Raw genomic sequence first — 17060 nt, 5'->3', positions numbered from 1 at the left:
TAAAAAAGGAAACGCGAGCTCCCCTCACAAATACCACCCATTTCTCATCGCCGGCGCAGAGGTTGGGGGTTGGTGGATGGGGGAGGTGGAGGAAAAGAATGAGAAAAGCAAGTCACCGCTCGGAGAGTTGGGTTTTCTATTAGCCAGCATAAAAGGGAAAGTTCAACACGAGAGGCAAATATCTAATAAAAAATAACTAATCTAAGAAAGACATGTCGAATGTCTTTCATTTGCACACGATATTGTTGTACAGAACAATAGTAATATGCCAGGCAATTACAACTAAAGTGTATATAAATTATGTGTGCTTCTTAACGTGTCATATCCATGAAATTGAGGAGATAAAGACCTTGAAGGCCCTAACCATGGCGGAGTTGGGTCAGGTCTGGTTTATATTAGGATGAAAGCAGCTAAGAACACAATCAACTGGAGGTTGTCCAAAAGTTAACATTCAAGTTAGCTAATGCTAACCCTTGGTTGAGTATCACACTCAATCATTAGAGATCATTCCTCTCAATAGTATGCATTTCAACCCCCAATCAATCAGTTATGTGGTGTGGTGTCGTAATATCTTAACATTTTAATGTGGCTTAAGGACTACCTTATCAGCCAAGGAAGGTGCAAGCCAACTCGCTAAGTGGTGGTAAGCTGAATAACAACTTGTTCAACACCACATAGCAAGCCACCTATCCACCCTCACAAGCTCAGCCCTTAAAACTCCATGTTCAACAGTCAAATGTTTTTTTTCTCTAAAACGAAACAAGTTTTCTCTATTTTATAACTACCAGTGTGAGGCTGGAAAGAATAAATACCCCTTTACCCAAACTAACACCAGACACAAGAACAACAGACACAAAGAAGTTGCCTGACCTTATCAATATATGGAAACATTGTTAGCTACCTTGGCTATCTAGAAATCTCAACAAATATGTTGACTGCCTCCATGCAGTGACCTACACTATAATGTTAGATATGTTTCAACATGACTGCAACAAAGTTACCCAAAATGATATGAAACCACGAAACACAAGGTTAGGCTAACAAAACAGACCACCGATAAAGTAGTTAAGTTTACAGTAACATTAACCTTGCTGAAATGTAGCAAATACAATGCACGAGGACAGGGCTGGAGGAAAATTCTTATGAAGACATCTATTAGGTTAGCCTGCTAGCTTCTAATTGTTAGCTAGCTGAACGAACATGAACTGTAGCTAAATGTCACAAATCAAACTAAACATGACTTTATGGTGTTTACTTACTTTTTGAAGTCTTGAAGACCAGTTGGATGACTAACAGGTATTATATTAGCTAAGTCCCATCAGCAAGCATGTGTTTACTCAATAATACTGAAGGCAAATACAACCAGCTAAGTTATAACGTTAACGTTAGACCAACTTAGCTCCCACAAGCCTGCTGCATAAATTCTAAAACTGGCCATTATACCCAAGTACAAAATAACAAAATCACAATAACTTACCTAGCGAGGCATTCCAATCAAATTCAAATGGTGTATCCTGTTTTGTTGTCTGTAAAGCTTGGAATATTCCCACATCAAGATGAACCCAGACAAATAGGCCTCTATTTGCGACCTCGGTGTTTCCTGTTGTCAGTGAGCCGAAATGTAGCTCCCTCTCCAGGGTTACCAAGCAAACTTCTTAATGCCCCTTTCGCAGAGGGTTAAAGTTTTAAATCCAGTCCTGCATTGAACACAGTACTTCCATCGATTGTCTATATTGAATCCCCCTTAGTTGAACCCATTTATTATGCAATTGTATATTAATTATAGTAGATATTTATAAGGGGTATGTACAGCTCTCTGTGTTACAAGGCTGTGATTCTATCTCAGATCCTCAACATTTGCAGTGGCGCCCATCCCCCTCCTCGCCGGCATCGACCGCGGGACCCAGCGAAACTGACACACAACCATAACACGGGGTTTCCAAGGTGATCGAACAGGGGCTCAAGACTGGGGTGGGTTTTTGGTGAAGATCCGCCCTTTTCTTAAGCGATTGGTTGAATAAAGCGCCAATCATCATGTAAACTACTGTATAGAGATATGATTGGACAGACACAGCGCCCGTTTATCCACGTTTGCACTCCTGAAGGGGCGGGAGGCTGTTTTGGGAGGGGTAGGGAACGAATTTGAGTTTCGTCCTGCAATGTTCAGAGGGAACGAGCGCACGGAGGTTTAGTCAGGAGAAGGCAGGCAAACGACTGGTATAAATGCAAGAAATGAACGGATATAAGCAAGAAGTAAATGCGGATATGTCTCTGAAAATGGGAACAGTTGTCACCTTACTATGTACACAAGCCGTGGAATTGCCTTTCCTTCATTGAGGGACTCTATTTTCTTCTAAAATTCTGATTTACATGGTTTCTATTCAGCGCAAAGGGGGACTTGCTTAAGCTACCCATAGCTATCGATATAGTTCATGCTAGCACACGGGGTTTCCGGAGCCCCATACCAGGGACTACCACATTAGAGGTAGGGTCAGCCCCACCTTAACTGGCTATGAATGGAATATGAGATGTCGCTCTTGTGGGATCTGCCCCATGATTGGCCAAGGAAACTGACCTGCGTGCACTGTTCTTTTCCATCACTTGTAGTCCCTCCGCCTGTTTAATCTATGTTAACGCTGAGAACACATAATGAGAGCATAACAATATCCCTCTGACCAACACAACCCTAAAATATAAACCTAAAATGAGAAAGTATAGAGGGGTAAATGGAGTGGCTTTATCGTATTATTGTGTGCGTGTATTTATAGGCTACATCACGTTTGTACTTTTAAGTCTTTTTCCTGATGTCGATTGCGCAATTCTTACAGTAGGCTATAGACTGCATATTCTTATGCAACTTTATTATACAGTATAGGGAACATTTTAATATACTTCACGATTGGTGGCGACTTGCATTAAAGCAAATATTACAGCGAGTAATGTAAGCGCCTGATGTATCCATTTGGCCAAGTTTCATTCTCACGTCCACGGCAAGGGCGTGTTGAGGAAACTGAGCATGAATGGATACAATGTAGCCAGGCTTCTATTGGTTACTTGTATTTCTTACATGTCACGCGGCTGGTAGGCGTAATTTGATTGGTTAATATAAAAACACACACGTCATTTGTTGCAGTGGTGGGGGAAACAGCGAGCCTAAATTTCTCAGCAGTGAGTAGTCTGCATTTGGATAACCGAGTAGGCTAGTTCTCTCGCCACGGCCACAGACCGTTCGGTTGCTTGTTCAAATATGTGTAGCCTAATGGTCGAGAACTAACAGCTAAAAATAGATAAGCTATCGGCCTACACCTAGTCGAAATGTATCTGATGTGTAAAGGCTAGTGTGTTAATGGCCCTGGGTTCTTTGCCACACCCAGTCAGATAAAAAAAACACGATAAAAAAGCAGGCTATAGCTGTGGAAACGACAATGAATTGACTTTCCTCAGGTTCGTCGTGTTATTCAGAGAAAATGTGCTCGCGGATCGAGACTAGCCTGCAATTTTTTTCGCCACAGAACGGCTCAGGGGTGGGGGAAGGGCGAATGATCCTGTATCCATGACGTAATGTGCATAGACTTTATTTATTTATTTGACGTATTCATTGTGAATCACTGAAAACGACCGTGGTTTTTATTAGGCAACGCCTCAATATAGCCTATAGAAAGTCCAAAGAACAAGTTTTGGTGCAGCGCTCGTATCCTGCCTTACCATCTTCATCTGTGAATGGCAAAAACCAATAGCATACGTGGAGAGTAGCCTACAGCTAAGCTGAACTCTTTGATAACTAAGGCCATTTCACAAGATGTCGCCACCGTGTAGGCTAAATCAACTTCCGCTGAAATTTGAAATATGTCTTGCTACCTGTCCGCTGGCTGTCAAACAATAGATTCAATATACAATGCTTTAAAAAATGTATTGGTGAAGTTTGCCGATATTTAGGTTCGAAGAGGTAAACATAGCCTACATAGAAAGGCACTCTCAGTCTACAGGAACAAGGACACTATCATAAGGTCATTGATTGGCAGCGGCACGCAGATCCGACTGAATGTGATTTACACAATGCATGTTAGAAGTCGAATGAGCCTATCAACCCATACACATCTTATAGGCTATTAACCTTAATTCAGCGAAGCTGGAATCACGTAAATGGTTAAAGTGTCATCAAGCAATATTCCCCCAGTGTTATTTGCGATTCCTACAGTTTATCTCCGCAGCTGAAGCTGCAAAGCCGTTTTCCAGTAAAGAATGCAATAGACGTTGGGATTTGTGGACAGACTAACAACAGGATAACCTTTGTTCAGTGGGATAGGCGGAGCACGTGATTAAATGTCTGTTCCATTCCAAGTTCCCCGGTGATCATGCCAGACCGAAGCTTAAGCTCTACAATGCTGCTTTTGTCGATCTGAATGGCCTTCACCCTAGCAGCCCAGTCACGTGGATTCTAACAGTGGAAGATACTCGAGCAATTACCCGTTTGTTGTCGCCTAGTACATTAAACAAAAATATAACCGCACTTATTTTCTATCACATTTTTCAAGAGTTTAGGTTCTGGTTTCCCCACACATTGGTAAAAAATCTATTAGTGAGCACTTAACCTTTGCTACGATAATCAATCCATCTGACAGGTGAGACATAAGATGCTGTTGAAACAGCATGATTATTGCACAGGTGTACCTTACACAGGTCACAATAAAAGGTCACTCTAAAACGTGGCTCACTTGACTTCATGCAGCTCTGACTGAAATAATGCATGCTGGATTTAAACAATGCATTGAAGAAGTCATATCATATCAATCCACAGACATATTATGTATTAACATGTTTTCATTGTGTAAAAAGTCCAGCATGCACCATGTTCAGCCAGGTCTATGCAGCGGCGCATATATTTGAATAAGCCTAATGCCACAACTTTTGAAGGGCCGTGCAATTCACATGGCAACTATAACTACAGCCATGTCATGGTCATAAAATCTCCCACCACTGTAACTTGAGTTGTTTTGCAGCTACTGATAGTGTGATGTCCCAAAACCATGTCTTATCGTGCTATTTGTTTTTTAGCTAGAAAACACTCAGTGACCATATCATTATTGAATTTCTACATATAGCATTTAGTATAGACCTATATATGGAAAAAACGTAATACACAGCATGACTTGTGATTCGTTCATGTCTTGTTTTTAACACTCCTTCTTATCTCCATTTATCACACTTAAAACCGTTACAAGTATTTTTCTGAATTAAGGAAGAATAGGAACACGACACATTTGTAAACATACAACATCAACTTTACCCCATGCCTAATAACAATGAGCACAGGGTTCAGATATGCAATAGTGTTACAGAGCTATCAAGAGCATGTTATGAAACAAATAAAAAGTCCCCCCTGTTTCAGATAAGAGCACTGCACTGTCAAGATGACCTCTTCCCGTAAGCAGAAAAAAAGTTAAGGTAACAGAGTCCAACAACAATTGCAGGGGAATATTAAACATGGCACTGCACAATACATATGGGAAAGCTGGCCAATTTTACATTGATGCATTAGTTGTTGCTAAAGGGAATCCTTGGGGAGAGCATGTCACTACCATAGGCTACATAAAGTACACATACATTGATTTTAACATCAAAGAAGCAGTAAAGGGGAAAAAAAACCCTTTAGTGATGTGGTATTCTTATTAGACATTAGAGGGACACTGTTATCCTACATCTAAAATCTTAATTTTACAAGATATCTTGTCAACGGCAAACTACTTTGGCTTGAAGATCACCAAAAAAACGGGGTCCTATTATAAGACTTCCTCATCATGGAACGCTGGTCAGAAATTGGTGTTGAAATAAGACTAGTCATGGAATATAGTTTCACAACAATCATGATATTCCCTTTACTATGGCCATCGTTCTTATCACCTTGTTCTCTTTTCTCATCAATTCTAAACTCAGGCGTGCAAACTTTATGTCTCTTACGTAGACATATGGCGCCTCAAGAAAACCTAAGATATCGCCATCGCTCCCGCGGATTGACCCGCCTTTCCATCGTTCTTATCAATGACACGGAAAGGAAACAAATAATAAGTGTTTGTCTTTGCACTATATGTGTATGTTAGGGAGGATGGTGTCCTCGGAATCTTTGCATTCTTTTTTTGAAAATGGGCTGTTTTATAACGCTTGCATGCCAAGACTTGCTGTTGTGAGGCTATGCCGCCCCCCAGTGGTTAAAAAGTGGTACTGCATAGCCATTCATTTTCACAGCATCCTCGAGGTCCGTGCTCAAAGGAGTTTTAGACTTCCGGTGACGTTGTTGACCATCTCCTCTTCTCCGATGATGGCCAGGACGGTTCGAGAGCCTGACTCCACCTAAGCATACAATATAAACCAAATTAAGGCAACACTGTCATTCTCCTAACACATATTGGTGGATACATTTAGGTGAGTAATGAGTTTCTAACCTGAGTCAGTCCTGCATCCTGTACTAGGTATGTCGGCAAATTAAGACTCATTGCCAAGGCCTGGAGTTCCAGCAGGTGTGCCATATTAGATCCCTGCAACACCACCTTCTTAGCTCTGCAAGACAACAGAAACAAACAACTTTTAGCCAAATGTAGCAACAAAAACAGAGTTGCTTGTGACACACTACATCTATACATGCTCTAAACACTGTACAGCATTAAAAAATATAATAACTAGGAAATAGTAGACTGTATCTGATGTGTGACACTGTTAATATCAATCATTTTTTTCCAGCGCCATACATAGATAACACTGCGAGTCCCGGGGTGTCTGCCAGTATGGCAAAGTAGTTTTTCTGATCACAGTCAGTATAAAATCTGATATAATAGTTTTGCAATTACAGACCACAGTGGCCATTGGCACTTTATGGTCCCCCTACATTGGGGTCAAGGTGAGATATACTAATTGCTGTCTGCGAAATGCCTCTGGCAGCCTGCACATACACAGTCAGTTGTGTATACTGTATGTTCACAGAAAATGTATACTATTTTTATTACAATTTGGCAAAGTAATTACCCTGGAAATCCAGAGTTCTCGCGAGAGCACAATGGAATTGTCTCTGCGAGACACTCTGGCAAAGAGCAATGATGCACGTTACTTTTACCCCAACATTCCGGGAAACCAGCTAAACTGATGAAGACAGCGCTGCAACGTTGGAGGACAGTACACATTGGTCGTAGTGTTATCCAATTGCGTCGAAGTCCGAAATCATTCAGAGTAAGCATGGTCTAGTGTTATCCAATTGCTTGCAGTGAGATTTTTTTTAAATGCTTGTTGCCGCCCCTCGAGTTGGGCCATTACATTGTTCTTTGCCAGACCCTTAATCTTTCTAGATTATCAGGGTCTGGATTTTCCAGGCTACAAAGTAATGGCCCTTTCCATCAGACTTGTAAATCTGTCGCCCGAGTTGGAAAGTGTAAATTACCCAGCTTTCTTGCGGCATTTCACACAGGCACGCTACATCCACACTACTCCATTTTCGTTTGAATCCGAAAGACTCATCTATTCTATACTACTCCTCTAGTAGAAAATAATGACCTCTATACTTTGGGAAATCTCATTCGAGTCAATGGAGCGTTCTACTTGCATTGTGAAGAGCCGTATAATAAGTTTTCATAAAAACGTGAATGACGTCGGGCGCCTTTCCGCTTTGAGATGAACTTTCAATCGGAGGCACTTGGAAGTGTCTTTGCAAAAACGTGAGGTGCACAACACGCGAGGCGCTCTGGGCGCATAAGCACTGTGCCAATACGAAACAACATAAATGAGGTTTCAGTGGAACATATCTGAAGTGCTCTTACCCAGAATGGTCCCATTTCCAGGCCATCTCCCTCCAGCTGTTCTTCTCCTGCATGGCCTGGTACAAGCCCACAGCAGCATGACCAACCTGGGCTGCCACCTTCAAACAAACAGAAAGGTCATCTTTAGTTTCTATCCAAAGGTGTCATAAGTCATTAAGACATACAGCATTGGTGCTTTAAGTTGTCCTTGCCAAATTCTTAAGCCAACCTCGATCTCAACACATCCATGAGACTTCTAATACAGATGGATGGATAGATAGAAGATAATTAAGTACAATGTGTCTTATGCAATAAGTTACGGTCCATATTCCTGTAGGCCATTCAGTTTGTGCTGTCATTGAATACAATTCAATTATTGTGCACAAATAATTTGAACATCTTTGAAGATTTTACTTAGCGTCAGAAACGTTTCCTGTGATCCCAAACTGCTCTGTGAAACACACTACTGCACACTTCTGAGGGGAGAAGCTTCTGAGAATTTAAAAATAAAACCACTGATTGCCAGTACCTTGCCGACACCCATCGACAGATCCATGTTTACTACAAACACCATTTTGAACATCAGATCCTCATCCCCTTCCTCCTGAAAACAAAGGGGCAGGAAACATTGAAATATGCTTGGCGCACAGGCAGAAGAAGTGCTGTTTTATAGTGTACCTGCATCGGCTATGTCACCTCATTCTCCAGCTTGTTGAAGTAGTACATGGCGGCCTCTTCTGCAGACACATTTCGTGTGTGCAACAGGGCCTGAAATGAAATGAATGAATGAATGAAAAACGGTGAAGGTCAGATAATTATCAGTCACTATTGTACAAAGTGACTTAAAGGCATCCTACACAGTCCACGAATCGCATCAAGGTCAACTGCCTGGAAGGCAGAAATGTATCATGCAAAATGTATAATACAGTATATTAAAAATCACTATCATGAGTTTATGTACCATTGGCTTAAAAAGAATTAAGCAAACTGGTACAAACTGGTACTGGTTTCGTTGTCTCTGTACTTGTACTCTGCACAATACAATGACAATAAAGTTTAATCTAATCTAATCTAAACCAACAGTGGGCTACCTGTTTTGCAGCCTCCTCAGGGATGTCCAGCTCCCGCAGCTGCTGAAGGTAGACTGGATTCACCTCCTGGGCCTCGGGGTCCGCCGCGGACTGCTCTGAGGGCTCCATCACTTATTGCTGAATGTACAATTTAGGCTTCATTAGTTTCATACTCCTGTACCATCATTAACGTCACAAATAATAGGACACAGGTCAAAGGCATAGCAGAAACCTTTCACTCAAAGATGACAAATCTTTGCACGTCAATCTCTCTGACTGACACTGCCTATGGAGTTACTGATAATGGTGGCTGCACTGCCTGTGCAATTGTAGAGTCTATGCTTTTCATCTATTTCCGGTAAACGTACGTATAAGTGTACGTGTAAATATTGACATCCAATCGCTGCTTGTGCGTCGTATAATATAGCCAGAGAACCAGCGCAGGCACAATTTAATTAGACTGATGACTAGACTGGGGATGGTGTTACATCATTCTATGATGTAGTGGCACCATAGAAGGGATTTTCTGGAGTAAATCTTTAAAACCTATTAACTTGACAGTCCATGAGAACATAGAAATAAACTCATTCGTGTGCCTTGTCAACATCACTATAACGTTAACGTCATTTAGCAAAACCGTTCAAGCTAACAATTTCATGTGGACATGAATCACTATGTCCAAAATGTGTGCTATAACAATCTCGTTAGATTGCACATAAAATATTATAGTCTGCTAGTTACTGTCGACAATACGTTAGCATTTCATAGTATTTGTAACCAAAATTCATTCAAATTGACTAAGCAGAGCTAGTTTTTAGCAAGCTTAGCTTCGCAAATGACCATGCACACTGTCTACAACTAGCAAACGTAATGTAAATATTTAAGACGTTATTACAAGACATCGGCACATTTGATTGCTTGGATTGCATGTGCACGTTTAATGCAATCCATATAACCCAACGACTAAGTGATAATTGTCCACATAGCTAACAAGTTAGCTTACCTGTTCTGCGTAGCTAGCTAGTTGGCTAGCACAACTGAATTTATTTTGCTAGCGATGCTAGCAATACTCCTTGCGTGTGCAGCTGTTTTTATCTTCTTTCTAAGGCGTAGGCTGCAATTGTTGGATTTATGTGATTGAGAAAAGATACCATTTGCAGGATTACAAACGGCGTTCCGCAGTTGGGCGTGAGCTGTTCACTGTACTTTAACTATCGATACCATTTTGAGAACAAATCCTGCGATACTTTGTTGGTTGTAGTGACGGATATTGTCACGCATTTCTAAATCCGGCATCGAACAACGTTCCAGTGAGATATGTTCCTCTGTTTGTTAGACAAGCCGAAGTTAGTGTCCACATTTTATTTTGTGCAAACTCACAAAATGGTTCCTTCCATTTGATTTTACTACGACAGGAAATTAATTCTTCAGAAAGTCTTCACAGCGTTCAATTAGTAGCGTATACAATTAGTTTGTATTTGGATACATCCTTATTATAGTCTAGTAGTTAGTAGCCTATCTCATGGCGTTGAAAGACCCCGTTCCTCCTAAATTAAAGCATGACTTATGCGTGATGAGTGATTAAGATAGCCTTTATGTGGCGCTACCTTTCCCAAACATGTAGGGAATATGTGGGTTACCATCCAAATCTGCATATATGATTTATGAAATAGGCTACTGCTTGACATGCCAGGTCATGTAGCATTATGCCTAAGTGTAAAAACAAAAAAAAGAGAGAAAAAGAGAAGGCATGTTTTTTTTCATGACAGCATTTTATTAAACAAGTAAATGGGCTACAATGAGGATCTGTTAAAACAATATTTACACGGATATTAACAAAGAAAATGCTGTGAAAACGAGCCTGCTCTACACTGACTAATTTTTTACAACCTAATGAACAATAATTAATTCCCTAGCTGATTGGTCAGTTTGTAAGCTTTAACTGGACAGTTTTTCAGTGACAAATCATACTCAGCGAATCTCAATCACAGAGACCGAGCTAACAGAAATTGTGCAGTTGTTAACCATAACAACCTTTATTTTCCACGTACCCACATGTCCTACTCAAGCAGCTTCTTATAGACCTCATCACACGCATGGTGTATTATAGTGTATTCATATATATATATCAACAATCTACGTGGATACGTAAATGCATCAGACATCAGACTGTGTGGACTATGGGCAAACTGTTTTTTTTTTTGTTCAATTTTAACATGATGTAACTACAGGTGCATAAGTAGACAGTAGTGTTCGACCTCCACTGACAGTCATGGATTCTGCTGTCTTTGCTGTCCTCGTGTGTTCAAAAAGAGAACTACATTATTAACACAAAATCATGTATCCACATCCCCCCCCTCCCCCAACATTCGCGTCCATAATTACAAGGCAGTATGACTTCATAGGTAAGTACCATACAACACAAATAACTAAAAAAAAAAAAAAAAAAAGTCACACAGGATCACTTGATTGGTCTTATTCTGGAACCACATTGAGGAATGTTAAAAATACAGATTTCATAACCACACCATATGACAATGATTTCAGACAGTTTATCGGTCTGATAAGTTCATCTTTCATAATAACCATCCTTACAGTGACTCTTAACAACAATATCAGCAAAGCTAAAGAAGAAAATACATGAAAAAAAAAAAAACAGAAATGAAACACTCCACAGTGAATTATCAAACCATCTTTCAAATGCACCATTGTTTTTTTTTTTTTTTTAACACTGACAGGTTTAAAAGCAGTTTGTTTCACAGACCCTTCTCTGGTGTTGCACATAGTGGAATCAAGGGCTTATGGAGTAGCTCTGAAGTGTTCATGAAATGCTTTCACCTCTGATGGTACCACATGGAAACAAAACAAAACATGTAACGTGTGACCAGGCCCAGAGCCATATGGCTCTGACCAGGCCCTTCCTCTTGATTATGATACGAACATTCCGGAACAACCTCTTTGCTCAGCTGTACTGTGGACGGATATGTGCTGGTTGACTGATATCGTGGGTGATGAAGGGAGAGGGCTTGTCATTAAAACATAAATAAATAATTAAAACATCAAGGGATCATAATTTATGGTAGCTTCTTTTGTTTGCCAGTGATATTCAGAAAAGGAATAGGAAGTATACACAACTAATGCCCAAATGCAGCTTTCTCATGTCAGAATTAAACATCCTGGGAGAGACAGGAGCTAAAAGCACACACAGACACAGACACACACACACACACGCAGAAAGGGGAGAGGTAGAGAAAGATGGGAAAAGCATGTTGCTTGCTTGACACCAAAATGATGTAACATACAACTTTCATCATCTCCACCAGCCACAAGAGGCCAGACTCTCAACAGCACTGTGGTCCACAGCCTCCACGTCTGGACAAGTCTGCAGGTCCACACCACTTGGTCCATGCCAATGAAGCTGCTCCAAGAGAACGAAGGTCAGTCAAAGAGGATCAGGAAGTCCATGTCCTCCCAAGAAGTGGTTAAGGATATAATCATAACCTCTCTTGTGTAACACACACACACACAGACCAAAGAAAAACCGTGTGAGTGCTTGTGGCGTAGTGTCCTGTGCTGTGGCCAGCATGCGTGAGCGCAGAACCGGTGCTTTTCCTGTGCATAGCCGGCAGTAGCCACAGCCCATGGCCCATTCTACTTCATGATCCTGATCCTGCTCCACCCCAAAGAAGGATCTTTGTGTTCAGCTTTACCAGGCAAAGAGGCCACAGGCTTCTACGTCTGTCCATTGCTTCCACAACGCTCCTCATGAGTATTATTTGTATGTATTTGTCCGTTCAAGCCACTTTGCACTTGAACAACATGGAATGTGATAACTTCAGTAACGCAAGCCCAACGGTCCCTCTGCTCCTTCATCAAAAGAACGAGGGCACACACATGGCTTGTGTTTTCAGACGACTTATTGACAACACAACGCCCCACTTGCCTCCTCAATGTTTTCAAATGAGTGAGTGTGAAGGCCCTCCTCCCCCAAACCCTCTCTTCAGGGAGTCTTTTTTTAGTGTCCTGTTTGTCTGTTTCCCCCCACGCTTTCTCTCTCTCCCTCCCTTTTCTCTCCCACGCTCCCCACGCTCTTGTTCCTGGTCGGTCACAAGTCGGTCACTTTGTTTTCTACGGCGGCGGCGATCTGCTGTAGCCTGTAGCCAAGCTGCATCTTCTGAGCAGTGGTGTCCTCCTCCAACGCTCCAATGATCTGTGAGGGAGCATCAGGGGACATGGACATCGTTACAACAACCACGCCATCATTACCTCATGACAGCATGACTGGCTCTTATTCAACTAACAGAAAGAAGTCGCCCAAGCAGGAAAACTCTTAACTTGGATGGAAGTGCCAAACAATCACTACTACATCGATATCAATCGATACAGGACAGGATAAAAGTTTAAGAGAGTTATAGGACATACGAAAGTGTAAAGATTGAGGGCTTGAAAGTTGTAATAAAGCATAAGAGGCTGATGCACTATAAATTCACAACTCAAAAAAGGAAAGCAGTGCATTTTCATAATGCTCTTGGTCCTCCTGTTCTCACCTGATCGTAGTATTTGTTGATATACTTGTAAAGCTCATGGAGAGCCACCAGGTAATTCAACTCCCCCGAGTAATTCTGGAGAAAGAAAAATGTCACATTTCCTCTAGGTCTCATACATGTATAATACCATTTGACATCACATTCAATAGACACATACTGTAGATTACACAATTGGAAGCAAATCTGAGAACAAAATGACATGCAGTCTATTAATATTCTGTAAAGAGCGTTACCCTAGAAAGCTCAGCCAAGGCAGAGTTCATCTCCTGGTCACTCGCTGAGATGGTTTGTCTGATATCAGCGTAGTATCTACAGGAGGTGGAGGAGAGAGAGAAAGGACAAAAGACAGACGTCTACTAATGAGTTGACTGCAGGACTAGGTGCACTGAACACAGTCGAGGCACTCAAGTGAATCGCTTTACTGGGAGTTCAGCTCTCGGCTTGGCTTTCATCACATTCCAAACTTGCCGTTAAGGCCCATCTGTGACAACCAAAAGCGTCTGGATAAAATCTCTTGCTTCATGAATTTCCTTCCTCTCAAAGAATGGGGTGTAAATCAAAGGACTATGGGGGCTGTAAAACCAGTGTGTGTGTGTGTGTGTGTGTGTTTCTCACCTCTCCACCATCTGCTTGTAGCGCGGGATATCTCTGGCATACAGCAGTTTGTTGATGGGCGAGTCCTATTCAGCCGGGCGTTACAAAGGAAGAAGACAAGGGAGAGGGAGAAGAGTGAGTGAGTGCAAACGTTTCCACACACTCGCCTCATCACCCGCCTTTCATGCTGTACTCCACCCCTCACACCTTTGCCCCCCCCCCCCCCCCCCACACACCCCCAATCCTGTCCCACATTACAGCCAGCTATCCCAAAATGACTGCAGCTTTCACACATATGCTTCTTAACACCTCAACTCATGTCTCACACCCCTCTCTGGTCCTGCTTTCCTTTCTTCCCTCCCTCCTTCTCTCCCTCCCTCTTTCTCTCCTTCTCTCCCTCCCTCCTTCTCTATCCTCTCACTCACCCTGTCCAGTGTGTGCCCAGCAAAAGCATGTTGCTTGGTTGACACCAGGATGATGTAACAGACAACTTTGTTTTTACTGTTTGCTCTGCCAGACGGTCTAGCCCAGCCGCAAGGGGCCAAACTCGGCCAAGGCATTCCACACACCCCCTTTTTCTTCGTTCCTTTCATTCAATCAATCGTTTTTTCCTTCCCTCCCTCTCCTCCTGTTTTTTGCTCACCCTGCCCAGTTTGTGCTCGGCGATGGTGCAGGAGTCCATGAAGGTCTGGGAGATGACCGACAGCACGGCGTCCACATGGTCCGACGCCTGGACGTCAAAGATGAACTGAGGGTTCTTCACAATGTTGATCCAGAACCGCAGTGGCAGACTGTCGTGGGGGAACAAAGAAAAACAAGAACCATTTATCTCTCTCTCTCTGCTATTGGAAAGTGGTCTGATTTTCCACAATGTTCCGTGCTGGAAGTACATATGGTTCTTACAGCCCAATTATTTAGTTACTCAAGCAATAAACATGTGGTAGGCATTAAAACCACACACAAGAAAAGTCCTGGGGGCGTCTGGATTTGGGAGGCATTGTTTAAGAGGAGACCTCCTCCTGGAATTTTCTTTCTTTCCCTTCCCTACCTGTTGGTTTTCCAGATGTGGATGGTCTCGGAGTCGGCGATCCCGTGGTGCGCCGCCTGGTCATCCAGAAGGTCGAAGAAGTACTTGACGGCCAGAGGCACCGGCCGGCTAGTGCTGAGAATCACTGTGAATAAATCGTCCACAAACTTCTGGAGTGTTCCCTAAACACACACACACACACACACACACACACACAGTATGAGTGGGGAAGACATCGTTTCACTGTAGCCGAGCTGATGTTTTGGAGTAAAAAGTAAAAGACAAGAAATTTGAGTAATACACATCCTTATTTGGTGTGTGTGTGTGTGTGTGTGTGTGTGTGTGTGTGTGTGTGTGTGTGTGTGTGTGTGTGTGTGTGCGCTACCTTCATGGAGAGCAGGCGTGTGAGGTAGATCTCAGGGATGGCCTTGGCCCTCTCCCTCTCCCTCAGGCTGCCTCGCCGGTGTTTGGGCAGCTCGGGCTCCTCGCTGGCCTTGACCAGGTGCCAGAGCCTCACACCGCCCTCATCCGCATCCTCCAGCATCGGGGTCTCTGCTCAGGGAGGAAGAGAGGACACAAGTCAGAGGGAGAATGCCGACGGCACAACGCTCAGAGAGAATGGCAGGAGCAGGGCATTCAAAAAGTCAAAACACTGTAGAACAGAGCTGGGACCATGCAGACACATGTGGATGTTTTAACAGGATCTGAGTGAGTGTGTGTGTGTGTGTGTGTGTGTGTGTGTGTGTGTGTGTGTGTGTGTGTGTGTGTGTGTGTGAGAGAGAGAGTGTGTGTGTGTGTGTGTGTGTGTGTGTGTGCGCATGACCTCAATACTTACTCTCTCCTGCCACGTAGTCGTGGTTGTCATGGTGAATGTGTTTACTGTGCCGTGGGACCAAGGCCACGGTGGCTCCATCTGGAACCTGAGGAGAAGAGACAGGAGGTCAGAGCGGGCTGCCCCCTAGTGGTCCTCACGTGCCTAACAGCTAACACGTAAGCGCCTGGCCATACAGCATACAGCAGAGCTCCCACAAGCTCCAAGCACAGCTACAGAGAAGGATGGATTCGCACAGTGCTCTTGCAAAAGCTCTGCTACACAGAGTCGTTTATTTGCATGTTAGTATACACGCAGAGCAAAAAAAGAGCAAACTTGATCAAGATTAATTCTAACAGTACTGAACTCAGTGGTTTTTATAAGGAGGTCATATCCAAGATGCTGTGTGCCATGGTAGAGTACTCTGGGGTTGTTGTTGTACTGCACCTTGTAATGTTGCAGTGTGTTGAGACGCTTCCAGTTGCCCTGCACCACAGACGTCAGGTCTTCATCGGAGAGGATCAGGTGGCCAGCCACACCTGACCGCCATTCTACAGCCAAACAAGGACACAACAATAGCTATTAAAGGGACACCAGGCAACGTTTTCATGTTAATTAATCATCTTCGTAAGTCGGTATATGGTTAAATGACTCATTACGGGGCGAATGAAGGCTCTCTCGCCCGCCCCTACTGCCTGTAGGAAGAATATACCACTTGCAAGTTCGGTGTATCCTACCCGCCGACCGAAGCAGGATCAGTTTACAGCACAGAGGGAGGCTAACGAAACGCTAGAGATTGTTGCAAACGTGTGTATAATGGCAGAGCCGGCGAAGAAGCAGCGAAAACGCTTGACGGAAGACGCAAAGAAAAGGAAAAGAGCTTCAGACCGAGCAAGGGGGAGTTTCGTATAGAAAAAGCATCAGGCTTGCCTGGTGTCCCTTTAACACAATAATGTTACACGGACATTCAACACATTCTCAGCTGACCTGCCAGTGCACTTCATGGGGCTATGTGTAGCTTCATAAGTTTAAAACATTTAGCATCAGAATGTAAAGAAATACCCATCTTTTTTTTTAAAGTATATTTTTGGGCTTTTTATGCCTTTAATGACAGGACAGTGGAGAATGACAGGAAGTGAGTGGGAGAGAGAGTCTTGATGTAATATCAAAAAAGCTTCTGTTCTTTGTTGCCAAGATATCCAGTAAAGTTATCATGAAAACCAGTAATAC

General features: G+C 42.8%; 2 protein-coding genes across 3 annotated transcripts in view; both read right to left on the bottom strand.

Moving 5' to 3' along the window:
• Positions 1 to 5150: 5150 nt before the first annotated feature.
• LOC143104493 (putative peptidyl-tRNA hydrolase 2) lies at positions 5151 to 10128 on the bottom strand. Of its 2 annotated transcripts, none has more exons than XM_076268590.1 (7): positions 9855 to 10128; positions 8873 to 8989; positions 8478 to 8549; positions 8311 to 8382; positions 7803 to 7900; positions 6441 to 6555; positions 5151 to 6348 (listed from the first exon to the last, which is right to left on the bottom strand). In XM_076268590.1, exons 2-7 carry the CDS (start codon positions 8978 to 8980, stop codon positions 6262 to 6264), a joined length of 552 nt encoding a protein of 183 aa, XP_076124705.1. In that variant the 5' UTR covers positions 8981 to 8989; positions 9855 to 10128; the 3' UTR covers positions 5151 to 6261. The 2 variants fall into 2 exon arrangements, with proteins under 2 accessions (XP_076124705.1, XP_076124704.1); XM_076268589.1 differs by having other exon boundaries at positions 8311 to 8385; positions 9855 to 10127.
• A 476-nt stretch (positions 10129 to 10604) lies between these two features.
• Positions 10605 to 17060, bottom strand: part of plxnb1b (plexin b1b) — an 85694-nt gene continuing 79238 nt past the window's right edge. The window contains exons 31-39 of the mRNA XM_076268588.1: positions 16278 to 16381; positions 15855 to 15939; positions 15405 to 15571; positions 15041 to 15201; positions 14636 to 14783; positions 14014 to 14078; positions 13632 to 13707; positions 13399 to 13473; positions 10605 to 13061 (exon numbers count right to left, since the gene is read on the bottom strand). Coding sequence (XP_076124703.1) covers positions 12957 to 13061; positions 13399 to 13473; positions 13632 to 13707; positions 14014 to 14078; positions 14636 to 14783; positions 15041 to 15201; positions 15405 to 15571; positions 15855 to 15939; positions 16278 to 16381 — 986 coding nt within the window. The 3' untranslated portion in view covers positions 10605 to 12956. The remainder of the gene's footprint in view (positions 13062 to 13398; positions 13474 to 13631; positions 13708 to 14013; positions 14079 to 14635; positions 14784 to 15040; positions 15202 to 15404; positions 15572 to 15854; positions 15940 to 16277; positions 16382 to 17060) is intronic.

The sequence above is a fragment of the Alosa pseudoharengus genome, unplaced genomic scaffold, assembly GCF_046254945.1.
Source record: "Alosa pseudoharengus isolate Yale_2024_CS ecotype anadromous, Long Island Sound unplaced genomic scaffold, YU_APseudo_1.1 YU_APseudo_1.1_scf_5, whole genome shotgun sequence".
In the NCBI taxonomy this organism is placed as follows: Eukaryota; Metazoa; Chordata; class Actinopteri; order Clupeiformes; family Clupeidae; genus Alosa; species Alosa pseudoharengus.
Note: the sequence above shows the minus strand (reverse complement) of the source record. Positions and strands in the feature narration are given on the sequence as shown.

Bases quoted from the DNA above. Each gene is read 5' to 3' on its own strand.
- LOC143104493 (XM_076268589.1), bottom strand. From the start codon at position 8,980: ATGGAGCCCTCAGAGCAGTCCGCGGCGGACCCCGAGGCCCAGGAGGTG. The intron at 8,550-8,872 runs GTAGCCCACTGT...ATTTCATTTCAG, and splicing joins CTGAGGAGGCTGCAAAACAG to GCCCTGTTGCACACACGAAA. The intron at 6,349-6,440 runs GTTAGAAACTCA...TTGTATGCTTAG, and splicing joins AGGATGCAGGACTGACTCAG to GTGGAGTCAGGCTCTCGAAC.